Source organism: Grampus griseus, assembly GCF_964374135.1.
Source record: "Grampus griseus genome assembly, chromosome: 5".
Classification (NCBI taxonomy): domain Eukaryota; kingdom Metazoa; phylum Chordata; class Mammalia; order Artiodactyla; family Delphinidae; genus Grampus; species Grampus griseus.
In genome coordinates this window covers 73,460,170-73,479,798 of record NC_138998.1, presented here as the reverse complement: position 1 = coordinate 73,479,798, position 19,629 = coordinate 73,460,170, and the positions used below count along the sequence as shown (strand labels likewise).

Sequence of the window (19,629 nt, the reverse complement as noted above, 5' to 3'; positions counted from 1 at the left end):
GACTGAGACAGCTGTCAATGGTGCGAAAGGGGTCAAGAATAAGAAAGAGCTAAAGGTTCTGGATTTGGGGATCGAGAGGTTCTGGATTTGGGAAATTTCACAGACAGCAGAGTCAGGCATGTTGGACCCACTCCTTTTATAGCTCCTGAGCTGTGGCCCTGGCCTTCTTACAAGCAAGCACAAGCCCCCTCCCTCACCAGGCAGAACCAGCTCCCACCTGCCGGCTCAGCACGAGGGAAGCCGTGCTGGCCACGGCTGTGCACTGCCCAGCAAGCCACCCCAGTGGAGGTGGCCAAGGCAGACCGGCGTGTACAACATGGGCGTGGGAGTGGAGGGTACTGAAGAGCTGGGCCAGGCAGCAGTCTTCCTAGAGAGCCAAAAAGTGAGGCTTGGAGATGCACCATTTCATTTTTAAATGTAGAACAAAGAATTAAAATGTGCCACATGTCACTTTATTTTCTAAAACGTATTTTCTCTCTATCGGCCTGACTTCTCCAGCAATAAAATCGTTTTGGCATGACACTCATCTCACATAAATGAAAATATAATCCAAGAAAACGGTATTGTAGGAACTTTAAGCCAAGCAAATGCTTGACAGTACCTTGTTTAAATTAAGTCGTCATGCTGTTTAGCTTTTTACAGTAATGGAGCTCTGTGTCTCCACAGAGCCTTGTGCAATGATGCATGTTTTGGAAGAAACAGGCGAGGAGGTGGGAAAGGAAGAGGCCCCGAGCTGCCTGCCTGCAGGCTAAGGAGTCAGGAGGTGAGGAAATGGAGGTGATGAGAATATCCACTCTCAGGGGAAGCTTGGAGATGATATAAGAGATATGACACAGAGGCTTGAGATGTAAGGATGAGATACGGCACAGTGGTTTGAGTGGAGGGGAGGACGTGCCAGGTGAAAAACACCAGACTAAAGGAAAGTGTGCATCCCGAACATGAGGCCCCCAGCACTGTCCCCCACCTCCACCCTGCTCTCAGGACTGTGGCAGCCAGGCGTGCCCCTGGCAGGAGACTGGAGAACTTTCTGGAGAATATGAACTGCACCAGAGGAAAGACCTACAGAAACTGACACTTGGGAGACTTCTGATGAAAGAGTCCACTTTGCCACAGCATCACCCCACAGTGATGCCCTCCTGCCAACCGCCACCCACTCTGCACGTAGAACTTCGAATCAGCCTTTCAGGGCCTCTTTCTTAAAAATGAAGGAACGACCAAGGACTGTAAGAGACCTTTGGAGAAAGCTTGCAGCAATTAACTCAGAAAACAAAACAGGATCTAACAAAAACAAAGAAGCCTGGAAAAAAAACAGGTGATATAGAGAGGAGAACAAAATTTCAAAAGAAAATAAAACCCCTATAATTTATAGGTTGAAAGAGTCAAAAGGAGATATTATAACCATAAAACAAGAACAGGATATGATTTTAAAATTAACAGAGAACAACAAAGAGCTCTTGGAAATTAAGGATAGCCAAAATAAAAAATTCAGTTAAAAGGTTGTAAGTAAAGGTGAGGAATTCTCCCATAAAGTAGGGTGGAAAAAAAGGAATAAACTATAGAAGAAAGATTAGAAATATAATGATAACAGAAGGTTCAAACCACGCGCTCCAATATCTATCCAACAAGCCAGAATTCAAGAAAATTTTAAAAAACAAAGCCAGAGAAAACAAAGAAGAAACTGTCCCAGAAATCACTGAAAATTCCAAATGGAAAGTGCTTGGTCCAATTAATAAAAAATTTCATTATGCAATTTTAAATCTCAGGGTAAAGGGAAGATCTTAAGCGCTTTGAGGAGAAGAAACAGGTTACCTACCCAGAGGAGAAATCAGAATGGCACTAAACTCCTAGATGCTGCTGAATGGTAGAAGGTAGAGCAACAGTGACTTCAAAATTCATGATTCATGTTTATTTCCCCACAGCAAGCAATCCTCTGGCAATTCAGCGTGGTCTCCCACAATTCAACTTAATTCTGACACTATCTACCTGGAGACAGCATCAGATCCCACAACTAAGGGCTCCATCCTACAAGACTGTCCCCTCCCCTTCAGATGGCACTCACAAGTCCAGGCTGTCTGTCACCTGTGCTTCTGACCCACAGGCTATTGGAGGTTTCAAAGATCCCTTCCTTGGGTTCAGTTAGTTTGCTAGAGTGGCTCACAGAACTCAGAGAAACATGTTTCTTAGTAGATCACCGGTTTACTACAAAGGGATATAACTCAAGAACAGTCAGATGGAAGAGACGCACAGGGCAAGGTACGGAGCTTCTGTGCTCTCTGAAAGCTACTGTCTCCTCATCTCCATGTGTTTGCCAACCCAGAAGCTCTTCACACCCAGTCCTTTAAGGTTTTTACGGAGGCTTCGCTACACAGGCACGACTGATTAGATCACTGGTCACTGGCGTTTGAACTCAATCTCCAACCACTCTTCTCTCCCCTGAGGTGGGGGAGGGGGGGCCTGAAAGTTCCAACCCCCAGATCACAATGTTGGCTCCACTGGCAAGCAGCCCCCATCCTGAGGTGCTTTCCAAAAGTCACCTCATTAACATAAAAAAAGATACCTTATAGTTCTCATCACTGGAAATTCTAAGGTTTTTAGGAGCTCTATGCCAGGAACGGATGAAGACCAAATACATACATATCTTATTATAAATCACAATATTACATAAGGGAAAATGATTTTCAGCCTACATTTTTATATCTCCTACCAATAACATGTGAAAGTGGAAAAGTGACATATTCCATTGTAGACAGAAGAGGATGATCTGGGATCCAGACAACAGGGACCAACACCAGGGAGCAGGGAAGGCAAGTACCAGTATAACAGCTGTGATCAGGCCCGAGACTGTCCATCCAGGAGAAGGACAATGAGGAGGGAGTCTCCAAGAGAAAACATAACATAGGGAGCACTGAGGAAAATGCCTATAAGTATTTGAAAGCTCTACAGAGAATTTTTTAGAATAGCGATAATCACCTAGAAAAGAAAGCAAATGAAAAAAATGGAATGTAGTGGGTTGACTGGTGGACCCCCAAAAGATATGCCCACGTCCTAATGCTGGGAATCTGTGAATGTGAGCTTATATGGAAAGAAAAAAAGGTCTATGCAGATATAATTAAGGCTCTTGAGATGAGATTATCCTGGATTATCCAAGTTGGACCCATTTCCAGTGACAAGTTTTCCTTATAAGATACACACAGAGGAGAATAAGAGGAGGAGAAGGCCACGTGAAGACAGAGGCAGAGACTGGAGTGAGGCAGCCACAAGCCAAGGAACTCCTGGAGCCATCAGAAGCCAGAAGAGACAAGGAAGCAGTCTCCACAGGCTTTGAAGGGAATGCGGCCCTGCCAACACCTTGATTTCAGACTCTGAGCCTCCAAAACTGTGAGGGAATAAACATCTACTGTTTTAAGTCACTAAGTTTGTGGTAATTTGTTAAAGCAGCTTTATGAAACTAATACATGGAGTAAATTTAATTTTAGGAAAAGCTGGAAAATATACAAAAAGAAAGCAATCAGAGTACACGATATGACTCAAAAATTAGTATTTTTACTAGCCGTATTACTTTACTACATAAAAAAATTAATTTTAAAAGAACAAGTGACATGTTAGGAAAATTTTTTCAACATCTATAACAAACATTGTCTAGACTGATATAAAGCCAAACAAATATCTGTTTTATGTTAAATTAATTGCTAAGGTAGAAGAGCTATAAATCATTAAAAAGTAAGAAAACCTAAAGGAAAAATAGGGAAAGAGTACAGACAATTCAAAGAAAAATAAATACAAGTGGCAATAAAAATATGAATAATATTACCCTCATTAATGATTTAAGAAAAGCAAATTTTTAAGAAGATCACCATTTGTGCCCATCACATGGCAGACATTTAAAAGATTGAACATATCCAATACTGTCAAGGGTTTGGGGAATCAATAACTCTTAACATACGGGTACTGGGAGTTCAGAGTGGAAAAATATTATTTCAAGGCCATTTGGTAGAACCCAAAAAAATTTTAAACGTGCTTGATCGATGTCCTATGAGTTCTACTGATAAGCCTTGATCCTCCAGAAACAGTCCTTCAAATTTTGCACAAGGATATTCACGTCAGCAACTTGTAACAACAACACACTGGAAAAACCTAAGTATCCATCAATAAATTAATGTTTTATACGGAATATGGAAGACTAGGCAGGCATTAAAAAAAAATGAGGGAATCCTAAATGTACTGACATTGCAGGGTGTCCAGGATACATTATTGGTTGGGAGAGAAGGAGCAGCAAGACAATGTAGAATTACATTTTTACAAAGAACTATGTTTATACATTTATGTATGTGCACATGTGCGTATGTGCTTGTACATGTATAGAAAATAGACTGGAAGGATGTTCACCAATCTCCCTCTGGGGATGGCAGTGTGGAAATGGAGCAAGGGGAAAGAGCTTTCACTTTTTGCTTTATATTTCAAATTTAAAAAAATTTTTTACAACATAAAAACATTAATGTTGTCTTTGAAATAAAAGAAAAACTAAAATTTGACAAGTGTATTTAATTTGTTTCCTGATTTTAAAATTAACTGTTGTGGTTTTGAAATGTGTCTGCAAATTCTTTGATACTTCTCCATTCAAAAGGTGGAAACTAAATCCCCTCTCTTTGAATGAGGGCCTAAGTAACTCATTTCTAACAAACAGCTTGTGGTAAAAGTGCTGCTATGTGATTTCTGAGGCTAGATCATAAAAAGGATAACGCATTCTCTCTCTCTCTCCCCCCCCCCACCCCTCGCCTCCCTCCCTCCCTCCCTCGCTCTCTCACTCTCTCATTTGTTCTTGAGGAATCCGGTCACCCCATGACTTGAGGACACTTAAGCAGCTCTCTGGAAAGGACCACATGGAGAGGAACTGAAGCCTCCTGCCAACAACCAATAAAACTTGCAGTCAGATCCACCAGCTCCAGTTAAGCCTTCATATGTCCGCAGCCCCTGAACATCATGAGAAGCCCTGAGCCAGAACCATTGACCAAGCTATACCCAAATTCCTGGCCCACAGAAAAGGCAAGAAATAATAAGTGTTTATTGTTGTTCTGTGCCACTAAATTTGGGGGTAATCTGTTCAAAAGCAATAGCAATGAATACCTACCAATCTCCCTCTGGAGAGTAGAAGTGGGGAAATGGAGGGTTTGTTTTTTTTTTCACTTCCTACATTTTTACTTTATACATTTAAGATTGTTTGGATCTTTAAAGTCATTTATATTTAAGGAAAGGGAAAGGAATAAAGTTAGACTTAAAAGTATTTCAAAAACTTTTTTTCCTGACCTTAAAAATAACACTAGTGAAAAAGGACAAAGTTGGAGGACTGACACTACCCACCTCTAAGACTCACTATAAAGCTATAATAATCATAAAAGAGTGGTACTGGAGAATAGATAAATAGAGCAATAAAACAGAACAAAGAGCCCAGAAATAGACTCACACAAATACAGGTAACTGATCTTTGACAAAGGAGCAAAGGCAATTCAATGAAAACAGGATAGTCTTTTTAACAAACGGTGCTGGAACGACTGAACGTCCACATGCCAAAAAAAAAAAAAACAAAATCTAGATATTCACCATATATTTTCCACAAAAATTAACTCAAAATGGATCATAGACCTAAATGTAAAACGCAAAATTATAAACCTTCTAGAAGATAACATAGAAGAAAATCTAGGTGATTTGGGGTTTAGTAGTGAGTTTTTAGGTACACCAGCAAGAGCATAATCCAAGAAAGAAAAAAACTGGTGTTAGACTTCATTACAATTAGAAACTTCTGCTCTGCAAAAGGCTCTGCTAAAAGAATGAAAAGACAAGCCACGGACTGTGAAAAATATTTGTAAAACATATATCTGATAAAGGGCTTATATCCAAAATATAAAGACTTCTTAAAACTCAACAATAAGAGGACAACCCAATTAAAAAATGGGACCTCACCCAAAATGATATACAGATGTCAAATAAGCATATGAAAACATGCTCATATCATATATCCTAGGGAATTACAAATTAAAGTAACAATGAGATATCACTATGCCCCTATCAGAACGGCTAAGATCCAAGAAACTGACACCACCAAATGCTGACGAGGATGTGGAGCAACAGGAACTCTCATTTGTTGCTAATGGGAATGCAAAACAGTACAGCTACTTTGGAAGACAGTTTGGCAGTTTCTTACAAAGGCAAATATAGTCTTATCATACGATCTAGCAACCATGCTCCTAGGTATTTATTCAAATGGGCTTAAAAGTTACATCTTCATTAAAAACCTGTATACAAATGTTTATAGAAGTCTTATTCATAATTGCCAAAAGCTGGAAGCAACAAAAGTGTCCTTCAATAGGTGAATGGACCAAAAACAAAAAACAAACTGTAGTACACCTACACAATGGAATATTACTCAGTAACAGAAAGATATGAGCTACCAAGGCGCACACACACACACACACACACACACACACACACACACACACACACAAAAACAAAAGACATGGAGAAACCTTGACTGCATAATGCTTAGTGAAAAAGAGCCAGGCTGAAAAGGCTCTATGCTGTATGATTTCAACTATATGACGTTCTGGGAAAGGCAAAATTATAGAGGCAATAAAAAGATCAGTGGTTGCCAGGAGTTCGGGACTAGGGGTAGGGAACGGGGGTGAAATATATGGAGCCCAGGAATTTTTAAGGCATTAAAACTATTCTGTATGATACCGTAACAATGGATACATATCATTATATATTTGTCAAAACCCATAGAACTATACAACACAAAGGATGAATCCTCATCTAAGCCATGAATTTTAGTTAATAATAATGTGTTACTATTGGTTCACCAGTTATAACAAATGTATCACACTGATGCAAGGTTTGATAGGGGAAATGGGTAGGGAAAGGAGAGAGAAAGGATATGGGGACTTCTGTACTCGTGCTAATTTTCTATAAACCCAAAACTGTTCTAAAAACTGAAGTCTATTATTATTTTTTTAAAATAGCACTAACTAATGGAAGGAAAAGTAGAAACAAGGTAATACAGTCACCCATAATCTCAGCAGAAAGATGACCACTGTTAACACTTGGGCTTAGTTCCTTCCAGTCTCTCTTCCAGTTTTTTTTTTCAAATGTCTACATGTATGTCATTTTCTAAAAGAGTTGAAATAATTCTGCTAAACCCATTCTGAAGGTTTATGGTCTAGTTTCAGTTTGGATTTTTAACTGCAAAGAAAGCAGCCCATATAAAACACCAGTGATACCAAAAACAGATTCTAGAGGGGCCAGTTACTATGGGAATAATTGAAAATAAATTTCATTTCGCACTACACCCTGGTAATGTACTGACCAGAAGGAAAGAGAAATATTTGGAGTAAGTCAGAAGAGCAGCCAAGAAAACTTCTAATCAAGAAGGCAAATACGACAGCCTACGGAGGTTTCCAAGAAGCCGGTAGCATCACCGTGCAATTTAACTACTTATGCTCTTGCAGCAACCATGTCAGCAGGCGGAAAGGACCCAGGCGTGAAGTCTGGAGTGCTCTCTCGCTCTCTCTCTCTCTCGCTCTCTCTCTCTCTCTCTCTCTCTCTCCTTCACTGATAGTTTGATGGCCAAACAGCCAGCAGGTCTCTCTCAGGATGTGGGCTGTCTCTGCAGCGTGGTGCAAAGCCAGGAAAAAAATCACTCCTTCCCCCCAGTGGAGATGCTCCAAATGTCCAGCAAGCTGCAAGGCTCAGGCTGGACACTGCACTGGCCCTTAGCACTGGAGTGGGCCCTGGGGGCTCCCCGATGTACAGGGGTTAACATTTTAGATGTTAGATCATGGGGCAGTCTGGAGGTTCTGGGGGATGGACCAGGATGCCAGAGGGTAGGGGGCACGCAGGGAGCTCAGATGAGTGACTTTTCCCAGAGAAGAATCTTAATAGATGAAAAAGCAATAAAGCCAGATGAGGGTGTACCAACTGAACTGTCACCTTCCCGCAACCAACACTTTTATGAAAGACGAGACTGTTTAGAACACACCCCAGGGGCAGCCTTGAAGGGGAAAAGAAGAGCCGCTATCATAGAAAGACAGTGGCATTGTTCCCACCTCAGGAAAGAGCTCAGCTTTACAGTCAAACAGATCCAGTTTCACACGCAGATCTGCCATGCGTTACTACAAATTACATAATCCCTGCTTTCCTCATCTGTTAAGTGGGTATAACTCTTCCTCCCCCATGAGGTTATGACAATGAGATAAGCCCTGTGAGGTGCTAGCCCAAATGTCTGGCACAGAAGTGCTCATCCAATACAGCGGCCGGCGCCACCACCACCACCATTAGAGGTGGCTGGTCTGTGCTCTTGATCTCTTTCCTTTTTCTTTGTTAACACAGCTGGTGGCCCCAGCTCCCTTTCTCTGCCCATATTCCAATGTAGATGCCTAGTCACTATTGCCATAAAAAGACAAAGTACCCGAAGTGTGAAATATCAGGCAGTTATCTTTTTCCTACAGCATCCCAGGAATAGTTCCGTACTCTGGAGAGAAACAAAGACTTTTGATGCCAAACCACCCCAAATCACAAAGCTACAAAATTATGGACACTTTGGGTAATAGCGTCTCAGTCAAAGCATAGGATTTAGGATTAGAGTTGCCATGTATCCTCAAGGCTGCAGAAAATCCAGGGTTAGAGTAAACAGTGATTGATTGATTATCAATATATGACACCATTTCCAAATGGTACAAAAGAATACCCTGCTGTTTATTTTCTTTCTTTAAGCTTAGTTAATAGATTCATATTTTTGTTCTGAAAAAACTTAATATTGAAAACTATAGACAATCAAACACATATCTGCCCCACTCTCCCAGAAATGACAATTGTTAACATTTGTTATGCTTGCATCAAGTCTTTTTTTAAAAAGAAATAAAATATGACAGATAAAATTAAAATCTATTTCCTTCCCTACTCCCAAATTTATTTCTTGCGTATAATCACTTTCATGAATTGATCTTTGTCAAATCCAGTTCTACTTAATTCTGGTCTTTATCTAAATTTTCTTTTTTTTTTTTTTTTTTTAACGGCAAGTAAATAAAAAGAAACATGGGAAATGTGCCCGTGAAGATGTCTATGTGAGGAGGGGCTTTCTGACCTCTGAAACTGCACCATGACACACCCCTCAGCTGCTCGGGAACAGCACACACTCACTGCAGGTAAAGGCTATTGGGGGTCGTCTTGCAAACCCAGACCTACAAACATCTAGAAAGCAGTGCAGACCCCCATAAGGCCAACTGCTGAACTCCAAAAGGCTTACCTGGGTCCAGGTGTGTGAAAGAGCCCACCACAAAGTCCAGCGTGGACACGGCCAGCAGGAGCAGCAGCAGCAGCTGGAGGCGGATTATCCATTTGACACCTGCTAGGTTGATCCCCAGCAAGGCCAGAAGCACCGCAACTGAAATTCCTCGCACGGCCCAGAGATTCCTGAGGCTCAGCAGATTGGAGATGGATTCAGCGAAGCCAGTGATATACATGGCACCTGCAACACACTGACAGGCAATTCGAGGTAGGAAGAGTCAGCAAGAGAAAAAAGCAGCAGGGCTGCCCGGCACCGAGGACCCTGCTCACCTTCGGAATTCTACACCCAGGAACCATCATGGGGGTTAAATGAGCCCTTCCTGGTCAGGAGTCCTGCCTGGGGCCCTCTTTCTTCTCGTCTACATCTCTCCCACCATCCAGAGGGGAGAATGATTGTCGGTGGTAACTAAGGTGAAAAGGTTATGGAAGGAAGAAGATGGGATTCTGGGCCAAAGAGACCTATAGAGGCCCCTGTGAAGAATTAAACAGAGAACATGAGCACAAGGGGGAGTCCCATCTCAAAGCCTTAGAAGGGCACTGAAGCAAACCTCAGTTTTTTCTCTATTTCTTTGCATGTCACTATTACTATTATTTTTTTTTTTTTGTGGTACGCGGGCCTCTCACTGTTGTGGCCTCTCCCGCTGCGGAGCACAGGCTCCGGACGCACAGGCTCAGCGGCCATGGCTCACGGGCCCAGCCGCTCCGCTGCATGCGGGATCTTCCTGGACCGGGGCACGAACCCGTGTCCCCTGCATCGGCAGGCGGACTCTCAACCACTGCGCCACCAGGGAAGCCCTATTTTTTAAATTACCTAAAACTCAGAAATAAGAAAAAAAAAGGTGGGCAGCACGTCCTTCCAATGTCATATGGAACAAAGGCTACCCAAGGACTATCTAAGTGAATGTACTTAGTTCTACTCACTGTTTACTACTGCTTAAATGTATCAAATGTCCCAGACTTAGTGAAGTTACATGTTAACTTATGGATTTTTTTCTTCCTGCAGAGATGTACAGAACTCCTGCCTGGTGGAACAGACAACACAAAAGATTAGGGTTTGTGGTCCTGTAAGACATTAACCGGTTTTGTATCTAACCTAGCAATCTTATCCTTATATTTATTTATGAAATTGCTGAACTAGGAATTTATGGATTTGATCTGTACCCATCGAGGGTCCATACCTCACTTCTCAACCTTAACATCTTACTGGCTCCTCCACTAATTAATGAGCTAAATAAACCCTTTGGCACATGTTTATTTTATATTTGCCTGAGAGTTATGATGCTACCTCTTAAAAAACCTGAAACATAATTTCAAATAAATATTTGAAAATAAAACCAGCCTCATTTTCCATAGTTCCTCAGCCCCCTTCTCTTATCGGGTTGGTCCCTTTACCCTTCCCCAGGGCCAGCAGGGCACTCTCATCACTGTCGCTCTGCACTTGTTGCTCTCTCAGGAAACAAACTCTAGTCAATCCACAGTCAAGTTCCTCCTTTTCCATGAAGCCTTTCCTCATCCCCTGTTTTTGAATAAATACTATGCTTACTGCTGGTACCTTGCAATTAATTATCTGGCTCTGTATTCTATTATTATTTCATGCATATAAGTTTGTCCCCCACACACACACCAAGAACGCAAACATCTTTAAAAAAATTTTATGCTGATTGCGCCTTCTAAAATCCCCTGCATTTGCTAACTACGTTGCAAACAATCTATAAATACTTTATGATATGTTGACTGTATGAAAAATGCTCCGGGAAGCAGACACCATTAAGTTCTAGTCCGTTAATATAAAGACAAGAAGGCTTATACAATTTCTGGGTTTGAGGGGAGCTCACCAAGGAGGCTCCATTCTTCACTGAGATCGGCTCACTTTGCAGCTATAGACATAACATCATTGTCGGTATTCCCCAAATTTAGAGTAGGCATTTCTGTTTGTATTTGGGTGAGGGGGGGAAGCCCAATAAATGTAGGGGAGGGCTTCCCTGGTGGCGCAGTGGTTGAGGGTCCGCCTGCCGAGGCAGGGGACATGGGTTCATGCCCTGGTCCGGGAGGATCCCACCTTCCGCGGAGCGGCTGAGCCCGTGAGCCATGGCCACTGAGCCTGCGCGTCCGGAGCCTGTGCTCCGCAACGGGAGAGGCCACAACAGTGAGAAGCCCGCGTACCGCAAAAAAATAAAAAATAAAAAAATGTAGTACTGATTATCGTTTGTACAGGCATCACTTTCCCAGGTGTCTGAGGTCTCTCACATGCAGAGGGTGATGCCAGAACTTGAATATGACTGTTTGCACCTGGAGCTTCCAAACCGATTACTGAAGTAACCCCAGTAGCGCCCCTCTCTCAGGTTTGTACCTAAAATCACTTTTTAGCCCAAAGATGCCAGTAACAAAAAAAGTAAAAGCTCTGGAGGATATGTGACAAGAGCACACTGGTCAGAAGCATAGCCTATGAAACCAAACTACCTAAGGCCAAATGCTGTGGCTCCCAGCCTTAGCTGTGTGACTTGGGAAAATGTCTCAACCTCTCTGTGGCTCATGTCTGCCTCTGTGAAACACAGATAATAATAGTACTTACTTCAAAAGGTTGTTGTGAGGAATAGAGAGCCCAGAAATAAACCCACACACCTACATTCAATTAACCTTCAACAAAGGAGGCAAAAATATACAAGGGGAAAAAGGACACTCTCTTCAGCAAGTGTTGTTGGGAAAGATGGACAGCCACATGTAAATCAATGAAGTTAGAACCCCTCTCACCTTACAAAAAATAAACTCAAAATGGCTTAAAGACTTAAACATAAGACATGATACCATAAGACTCCTAGAAGAGATCACAGATGAAACATTCTCTGACATAAATCATACAAATGTTTTCTTAGGTCAGTATCCCAAGGCAACAGAAATAAAAACAAAAATAAACAAACAGGACCTAATCAAACTTACAAGCTTTTGCACAGCGAAGGAAACTATAAGCAAAATGAAAAGACAACCTACAGAATGGGAAAAAATATTTGCAAACAATGCGACCAACAAGGGCTTAATTTCCAAAATATACAAACAGCTCATACAACTCAACAACAAAAAAAACAAACAACGCAATCGAAAAATGGGCAGAAGACCTAAACAGACATTTCTCCAAAAAAGATATACAAATAGCCAATAAGCACATGAAAAGATGCTCAAATCACTAATTATTAGAGAAATGCAAACCAAAACTACAATGAAGTACCACCTCACAATGGTCAGAATGGGCTTCATTAAAAACTCTACAAATAACATATGCTAGAGAGGATGTGGAGAAAAGGGAAACCTCCTACACTTGGTGGGAATATAAGTTGATGTAGCCACTATGGAAAACAGTATGGAGGTTCCTCAGAAAACTAAAAACAGAATTACCATATGATCCAGCAATCCCACTCCTGGGCATATACCCAGACAAAACTCTAATGCAAAAAGATATATGCACCCCTATGTTCACAGCAGCACAATTCACAATAGCCAAGACATGGAAACAACCTAAATGTCCATCAACACATGAATGGATAAAGAAGATGTGGTACATATATACAATGGAATACTACTCAGCCATAAAAAAGAATGAAATAATGCCATTTGCAGCAACATGGATGGACTTAGAGGTTACCATACTAAGAGAAGTAAGTCAGAAAGAGAAAGACAAATAATATCACTTATATGTGCAATCTCAAATATGACACAAATGAATCTATCTGTGAAATACAAACAGACTCACAGACATAGAGAACAGACTTGTGGTTGCCAAGGGGGAGGTGATTGAGGGAGGGATGGAGTGGGAGGCTGGGGTTAGCAGATGTAAGCTATAATATACAGAATGGATAAAGGTCCTACTGTATAGCACAAAGAACTAAACTCAATATCCTATGATAAACCATAATGGAAAAGAATATTAAAAAAAGAAGAATGGATGTGTATATGTGTGTATACACACACACACACACACACAACTGAATCATTTGGCTGTACAGCAGAAATTAACACACTATTGTAAATCAACTATACTTCAATTTAAAAAAAAGATAATTTAAATAGCAACAAAAAGAAGAAGAAGAAGAAACCACCTTAAAAAAAAAAGGTTAGGGCTTCCCTGGTGGCGCAGTGGTTGAGAGTCCGCCTGCCGATGCAGGGGACACGGGTTTGTGCCCCAGTCTGGGAAGATCCCACATGCCGTGGAGCGGCTGGACCCGTGAGCCATGGCCGCTGGGCCTGCGTGTCTGGAGCCTGTGCTCCGCAACGGGAGAGGCCACGACAGTGAGAGGCCCACGTACCGCAAAAAAAAAAAAAAAAAAAAAGGTTATTGTGAGGATTAAATGAGATAATTCGTGTAAAGTCCTAGAACAATACCTGGCTCATAGTTAGAGTTGGAGAAATAATAGCTATTGGCATTATCATTATTACTTTATTATTAGCTACTGATGTAAAGGAAACAGTAGTTAGCCATGAATTTCATAAAAATACTTTGTTAATGCTAAATAAATGATGGTAATGTCACTGGAAATTTGCAACGTAAGTTGTAAGTCAGGATTCTTGAAACTGAACAGACTTACTTTTAAGGGAAAGCTATAACAGCCCAAAATTAAACCACCTTTTCAAAATCTAAGGATTTGGGGGTAAGAGGTAAGGGTAATTATGGAATGTAGGTAAGTAAAAGTATCATAGAGATTTTATATTTGGTATGTGGAGGAGCTAACAAGTAATGTTTTTGTTTGGGAAGTATAGAAAAAGTATAATTATAGCTTCTAAAAGTAGATAATAACTACCCACAGAATGAAAAGCATAGTATCAACAGAACTTCCAAATCAACAAGGGGGAAAATACAACAGAAATAAATTTGAGCCACATTGGCAAAATATGGAGAAATTTTTAAAATTTCAAATTATCTAGAAAGTAATAAAAAGGATTGATTCTAAAACTTGGGAAGCACATTAATCTTGCATTCAGAAGGGGAAAAAAGTATAATTCTAAATGTTTATATTAGTTTTAAAATGCAGAAAAATACATGAACGAAGTATTAACTTAAGTGACTTTAAAAATCATTATAAATAAAAAGACAGTAGGAAGAAGTATTTAATAAAAGGATATATGAAATTAATGAAATGAAAGAAAAATATGAAAGGATATAAAGAACAAAAGCTGATTTTTTTTTGAGATCAATAAAATACATAAACACCTGGCAACCTGATTAAGAGGAAAAGAGAAAGAGCAAAATTACAGACTTTTAGAAATGAGAAAAGGAATAAAACTACTCTTACATAAGAGAGTAAAACAATGAATAGAGAAAGAATGTGTCACGAATTAACGTACATCCATATTATACAATACTAAGCAACTACTTTAAAAGCATGGATTCAAAGCATTGACCTAGAAGAATGTCTATGACTTACTGTTCAGTGATAAATAAAAGTCATGGAATAGAGTATGAAATTTGTCCCCATTTTTTTAAAAACAAGCAAGCACTTCAAAAATCCATAAATTCATGTAGATGAGCACAGGGAAAGGTGCTGAAGAGGATGCTAGGTGTTCACACTGGTTAGTGCAGGAGGGGAGGGAAACTACGTTTTCTTTAAATTATCTCTGATATGCTAACTGGCTACAATGAACATCATTTTGTAATTGTAAAGCAATTTTATAAAGGAAAATAAAAACAAACATATTGAGAGTATTATTCTGTTTATGCAAAAACTGTATCTGGGCACACAGAGCACAGTGCATCTAGGATGCAAGGCTCCCCAACAGCTGGCTCTCAGCCAGTGAGCTTGGGCCTGGCCCGGGCTCCGGCCTGCCCTCGGGAGAGGTGTGGACAACAGCGGCTGCCAGCCCTTCCCCAGAGCAATCCAACCACCCCAGACATGGTCTCCCTTCCAACCATGAAGCTCCTCTTCATTGGAAAACATCCCTTTCGATTTGTTTAATGCATAAACCTCTCCAGAATTTATTATATTAAAAAAAATGTTTTATCTGCTCTTAAAGTTTATAATCACAGGCATTCGTTTTTCTCTTTCGTCCTCTACAGAGAACTTCTAACCCTCTGCCACAGGAAGCAGGGGGTGTCACCCGCTATATTTTCAGGGTGTAACGCCTCCCTTCCAGGGCCTCTGTTTTTAAAAAATTGCATTTTCACAATCATAGGCAATTTTCTTTCCATCTTTGGGTACCTACCTAGAAAGCCAGAGTTGTCCCTCCACACCCCTTCCCTTCTCACACGAAATCCCTAGTTTAAAGTTTGAATTGGTTGGCTGTATGTCCTACATATGTGTTCCCTCCCACAATGCAAACCCCAGGTCCCTGAAAGTTTTCCAGTCCTCCACTGTTTTTACAGAGTCTAGCGAAGAGCAGGTAAGCCATGAATAAATGCTTTTAGACAGGACAGTGCAAGCTGAAGCTGGATATTCTGGTGTCCAGGGTAAGCAGCCCTAGAGAAGTGCTCAGGTGAGTGGGGCAGGGAGTGCGGAGAGACCCCAGTTCATCGCCTCCTCCACTGGCCCAGGGGTCTGACCCCACACTACAGGCCCCACACCAACGTCTCAGAGAGATGAATGGGGAAGGGTTTGGGAGGATGCAAGGAAATGGAAAGATTTTGTAAGCTTTAAAAATCATTATTTTAGGGTTTCCCTGGTGGTGCAGTGGTTGAGAGTCCGCCTGCCGATGCAGGGGACACGGATTCGTGCCCCGGTCTGGGAGGATCCCACGTGCCGCGGAGCGGCTGGGCCCGTGAGCCATGGCCGCTGGGCCTGCACGTCCGGAGCCTGTGCTCCGCAACGGGAGAGGCCACAGCGGTGAAAGGCCCGCATACCGTGGAAAGGAAAAAAAAAAATCATTATTTTAAGCGTCTGTATCTCCTAAACGTTGATGCTCTGGGGCAAGGGCCAGCAAACTTTGGCCCTCTGACCAAATCCTGCTGCCGCCTGCTTTGGGCATAAGTTTGACTGGCACACAGCCATGCCCGCTTCAAACTGTCTATGGCTGCTTTCACACTTACACAGCAGAGTTGAGTCACTGTGACAGAGACCTATGACACCCTCACAAAAAACTAAAACATTTACTATCTAGCCCTCTATAGAAGAAGTTTGCTGACCCTGCTCCGGGGCACAACAGGCCATCTCCTCGGGCAATTACTAAAGACACATGAGTGCATGCATGCCCTGGGATAAGGGAATTAGGGGTAATAAGAAACAGGAATAAGGACCCTCAGAAAACCCAACCACATCCTGGAAGAAAAAGATCTCAAATCAATGACATAACCTTCCACCTTAAGGAACTGGAAAAAGAAGAGTGAACTAAACCCACAGCAAGCAGAAGGAAGGAAATAATAGAGATTGGAGAAGAAATAAATGAAATAGAGGTCAGAAAAAGAATAGAGAAAAGCAACAAAACCAAAAATTGCTTCTTTGCAGACAAACCTTTAACTAGATTGAGTAAGAAAAAAAGAGAGAAGACTCAAATGATTAAAATCAGGAATGAAAGGGAGGCCATTGCTACCAATCTTACAAAAACAAAAAAAAAGATTATAAGGGAATCTATGAATGATTATATGCCAAAACCTTAGATAACCCAGATAAAATGGACAAATTGCTACAAAGACACAACCTACCAAAACTCAAGAAGAAACAGAAAATCGGAATACGCCTATATAAGTAAAGAGACTGAATTAGTAATCAAAAGACTTCCTGCAAAGAAAAGCCCAGGACCATATGGTTTCACCACCAAACTCTACCAAACGTTTAAAGAAGAATTAACACCAATCCTTCACAAACTCTTCCCAAAAATAGAAGAGGAGGGAACACCTCCCAACTCATTCTGTGAGGCCAGCATGAACATGACACCAAAACTAGACAAAGATATCACGAGAAAGCTACAGACCAACATCCCTCATAATATATAGGCAAAAATCCTCAACAAAATACTAGCCAACTGAATCTAGCAACATATAAAAAGGATTAGCAGCCACACCCTGATTAGGAAGCCCACCCAGCTCAGCTGCAGAAGCAGCAGAGGCATGGAGAGGACCCTGACCAGAGGGGCACCAATGTTTCTGGCTTTTCTTAGTAAGAAGTTTTTTGATTACTAATTCAATCTCTTTACTTATGTAGGCGCATTCTGATTTTCTGTTTCTTCTTGAGTTTTGGTAGCTTGTGTCTTTCTTTGTGAGCATCTTTCCTCCAAGTCACCTCACATACAGGAGGCTTCCTCTCTCTGGGAGGTGGGGAGGCCCAAACCTCAGCGCTGGTCCCCTGTCTGTGGTATCTGCTTCAAGAGTGGAGCTTTTTGTCTACCCAGAGAGCAGGGAAAGTGAGGACTGCTGTTTGTCCATCTTGCAGCCTGCTTGGCTATAAAATAGCAGAGAAGTAAAAAAAAAAAAAAAAAAAAATCGATATACAAATCCCCAGGGTAATAAAGTAAACTGACAGTTTATTACTCACTTCCAAACTCCCATGCTTAAAGATCTTTCTCCATAAAGGCAAGTGGTTTTTAAGAGTGCACTGACCATGTGTCTGCCTTCCACACATCTCCCCTACACACACACACACACATACACACACACACAGCTTTGTGCTGTTGGAGAATCAGATGTATTTTTGCTACAATACCCTGCCCCTGCTGCTTTAAAAATAAAAGAAACAGACCGACACTTTCTTTGAGGAGACTCTTGTACTCTTACTCAGACAGATTCTTTTAACTGTTTTTTCAGCCACCCACCACCCTTTGCACCATCATTAAAGCCTTTTTCAGTCCAAGAAGTGCTTACAAAGAGCTGCTTCTTAAGGTCCGCATTTGCTTCCTCAGCATTAGGTCACCGTCCCTGTGTTTTAGCTAAACACGCTTCAGTACTTCTCCCTACTCAGTGGTTTTCCGAGGGCCTCCGTCCACATTAGTATTCTCCTTCTCAGACACAGCATCCACACAGGGGCTTTCAGCCTCCCTGTTCAGGCCATCAAGCTATCAATGCGCCTAGAGCTCCGGTTCATTTGAGACCAGCCTGCTTCTAAGGAAGTCCTTGGCACAGGCAAAATGTCCCCTTTTCAGTGTAAAAGTGCCCCCGGGACTGGGCCACCCAGCTGCCACCCCGGCTCCGGCCACTGCTGTGCACTCCCCTCCCTAGAACAGTCTGTAAGGATGGTCCCAGCCCAGACCCAGCTCCCCGGTGGAAGCAGGACTCCAGAGGCAAAGGGGGTGGAAAGGACGGAGCCCTGGACTAAGGGTCAGGGCCCTGGACTATGAGCTTGTTTCCACTATGAGCTCCCCGCAACTGCCCACTTGCCTGTCACCAGGTCAGAGGGGAACGTGGATGAGAAGAAGGTGGCAGAAAGCAAGGCAAGGTAAGCGATTCCATTGGCCAGTGGCCTCACCTGTCCAAGCACGTACAGCAGCCCGATGGCGCCTCCGGTCTGCCCGCCGAGGACCGCCGCGATCATGGAGTAGACGCCGCCGGTGCCCACGTTGCAGCGCTCCCCAACCCCAATGCCGGACAGCACTGTGACCAGGGCCACCAGGGCGACGAAGGACACCAGAAACACACCCACGAGCACTCCCGTGTTTCCCTGCGGCGGAAGAGCAAGGAGCCAGGTCAGGGTTAGGGCACGGAGGGAGCACTGCCCACCGCTCCCACGCCCCCGGGGGTGGGCCCGCTGGAAAAGGACAAAGGGCCACAGGAGTAAGGCCTGGAAGGGATTCCAGATGAATGTAGTGTCGCTGCAGCAAACTCTTAAGAGACTTCCCAGCGCCGACAATGTCAAGTCGAAGCCATGCCATACCCTCTTGAAGCCCCTCCTGGTCTCTCCCCTCTCCACCTCCCCAGGCCCCCTCATCCCTCTGCCGACAGCCCTCCCCCAGACGCACGTGGCGCCCCAGCGCGAAGTCACGTGCCCCCTTGCCCCCCCCCCCCACACCCACCCATGCGGATCCCCTGCCTGGAACGCCTTTCTGCCCGTTCCTCTTCCTTGGCAGGTTCACTCCAACGCATCCCTCAAGACAGGGGTTAGAGTTTCCTCCTGCAGGAAGCCGTCCCTGGGAGCCTTCCTCTGGCTCCAGTAGTACCCAGGACTCAGTGCTTATCACAGCACTTATCACACTGAGTCTTGTTCCAAAGCCCGTCTTTACCTCTGGGCTGCCAAGAGAGCAGGATTAGGTTTGGGGTTTTTTCCCTTGCTTTCTCCATTTCTCTTTCATTTGTGTGCACAGCACTCTTGCCGCCCATACTGCATCTACTCTCTTCTCGCACTTCTGACATTTAAAAATGCTTATCACCTGCAAGTTATTTGAACG

At 42.6% G+C, this 19,629-nt stretch overlaps 1 protein-coding gene across 1 annotated transcript in view; it reads right to left on the bottom strand.

Moving 5' to 3' along the window:
- SLC12A8 (solute carrier family 12 member 8) overlaps positions 1 to 19,629 on the bottom strand; it is a gene marked incomplete at its 3' end in the record, with an annotated part of 128,808 nt that overhangs the window by 86,877 nt on the left and 22,302 nt on the right. The window contains 2 exon segments of the mRNA XM_082655597.1: positions 9,296 to 9,527; positions 18,714 to 18,905. Coding sequence (XP_082511723.1) covers positions 9,296 to 9,527; positions 18,714 to 18,905 — 424 coding nt within the window.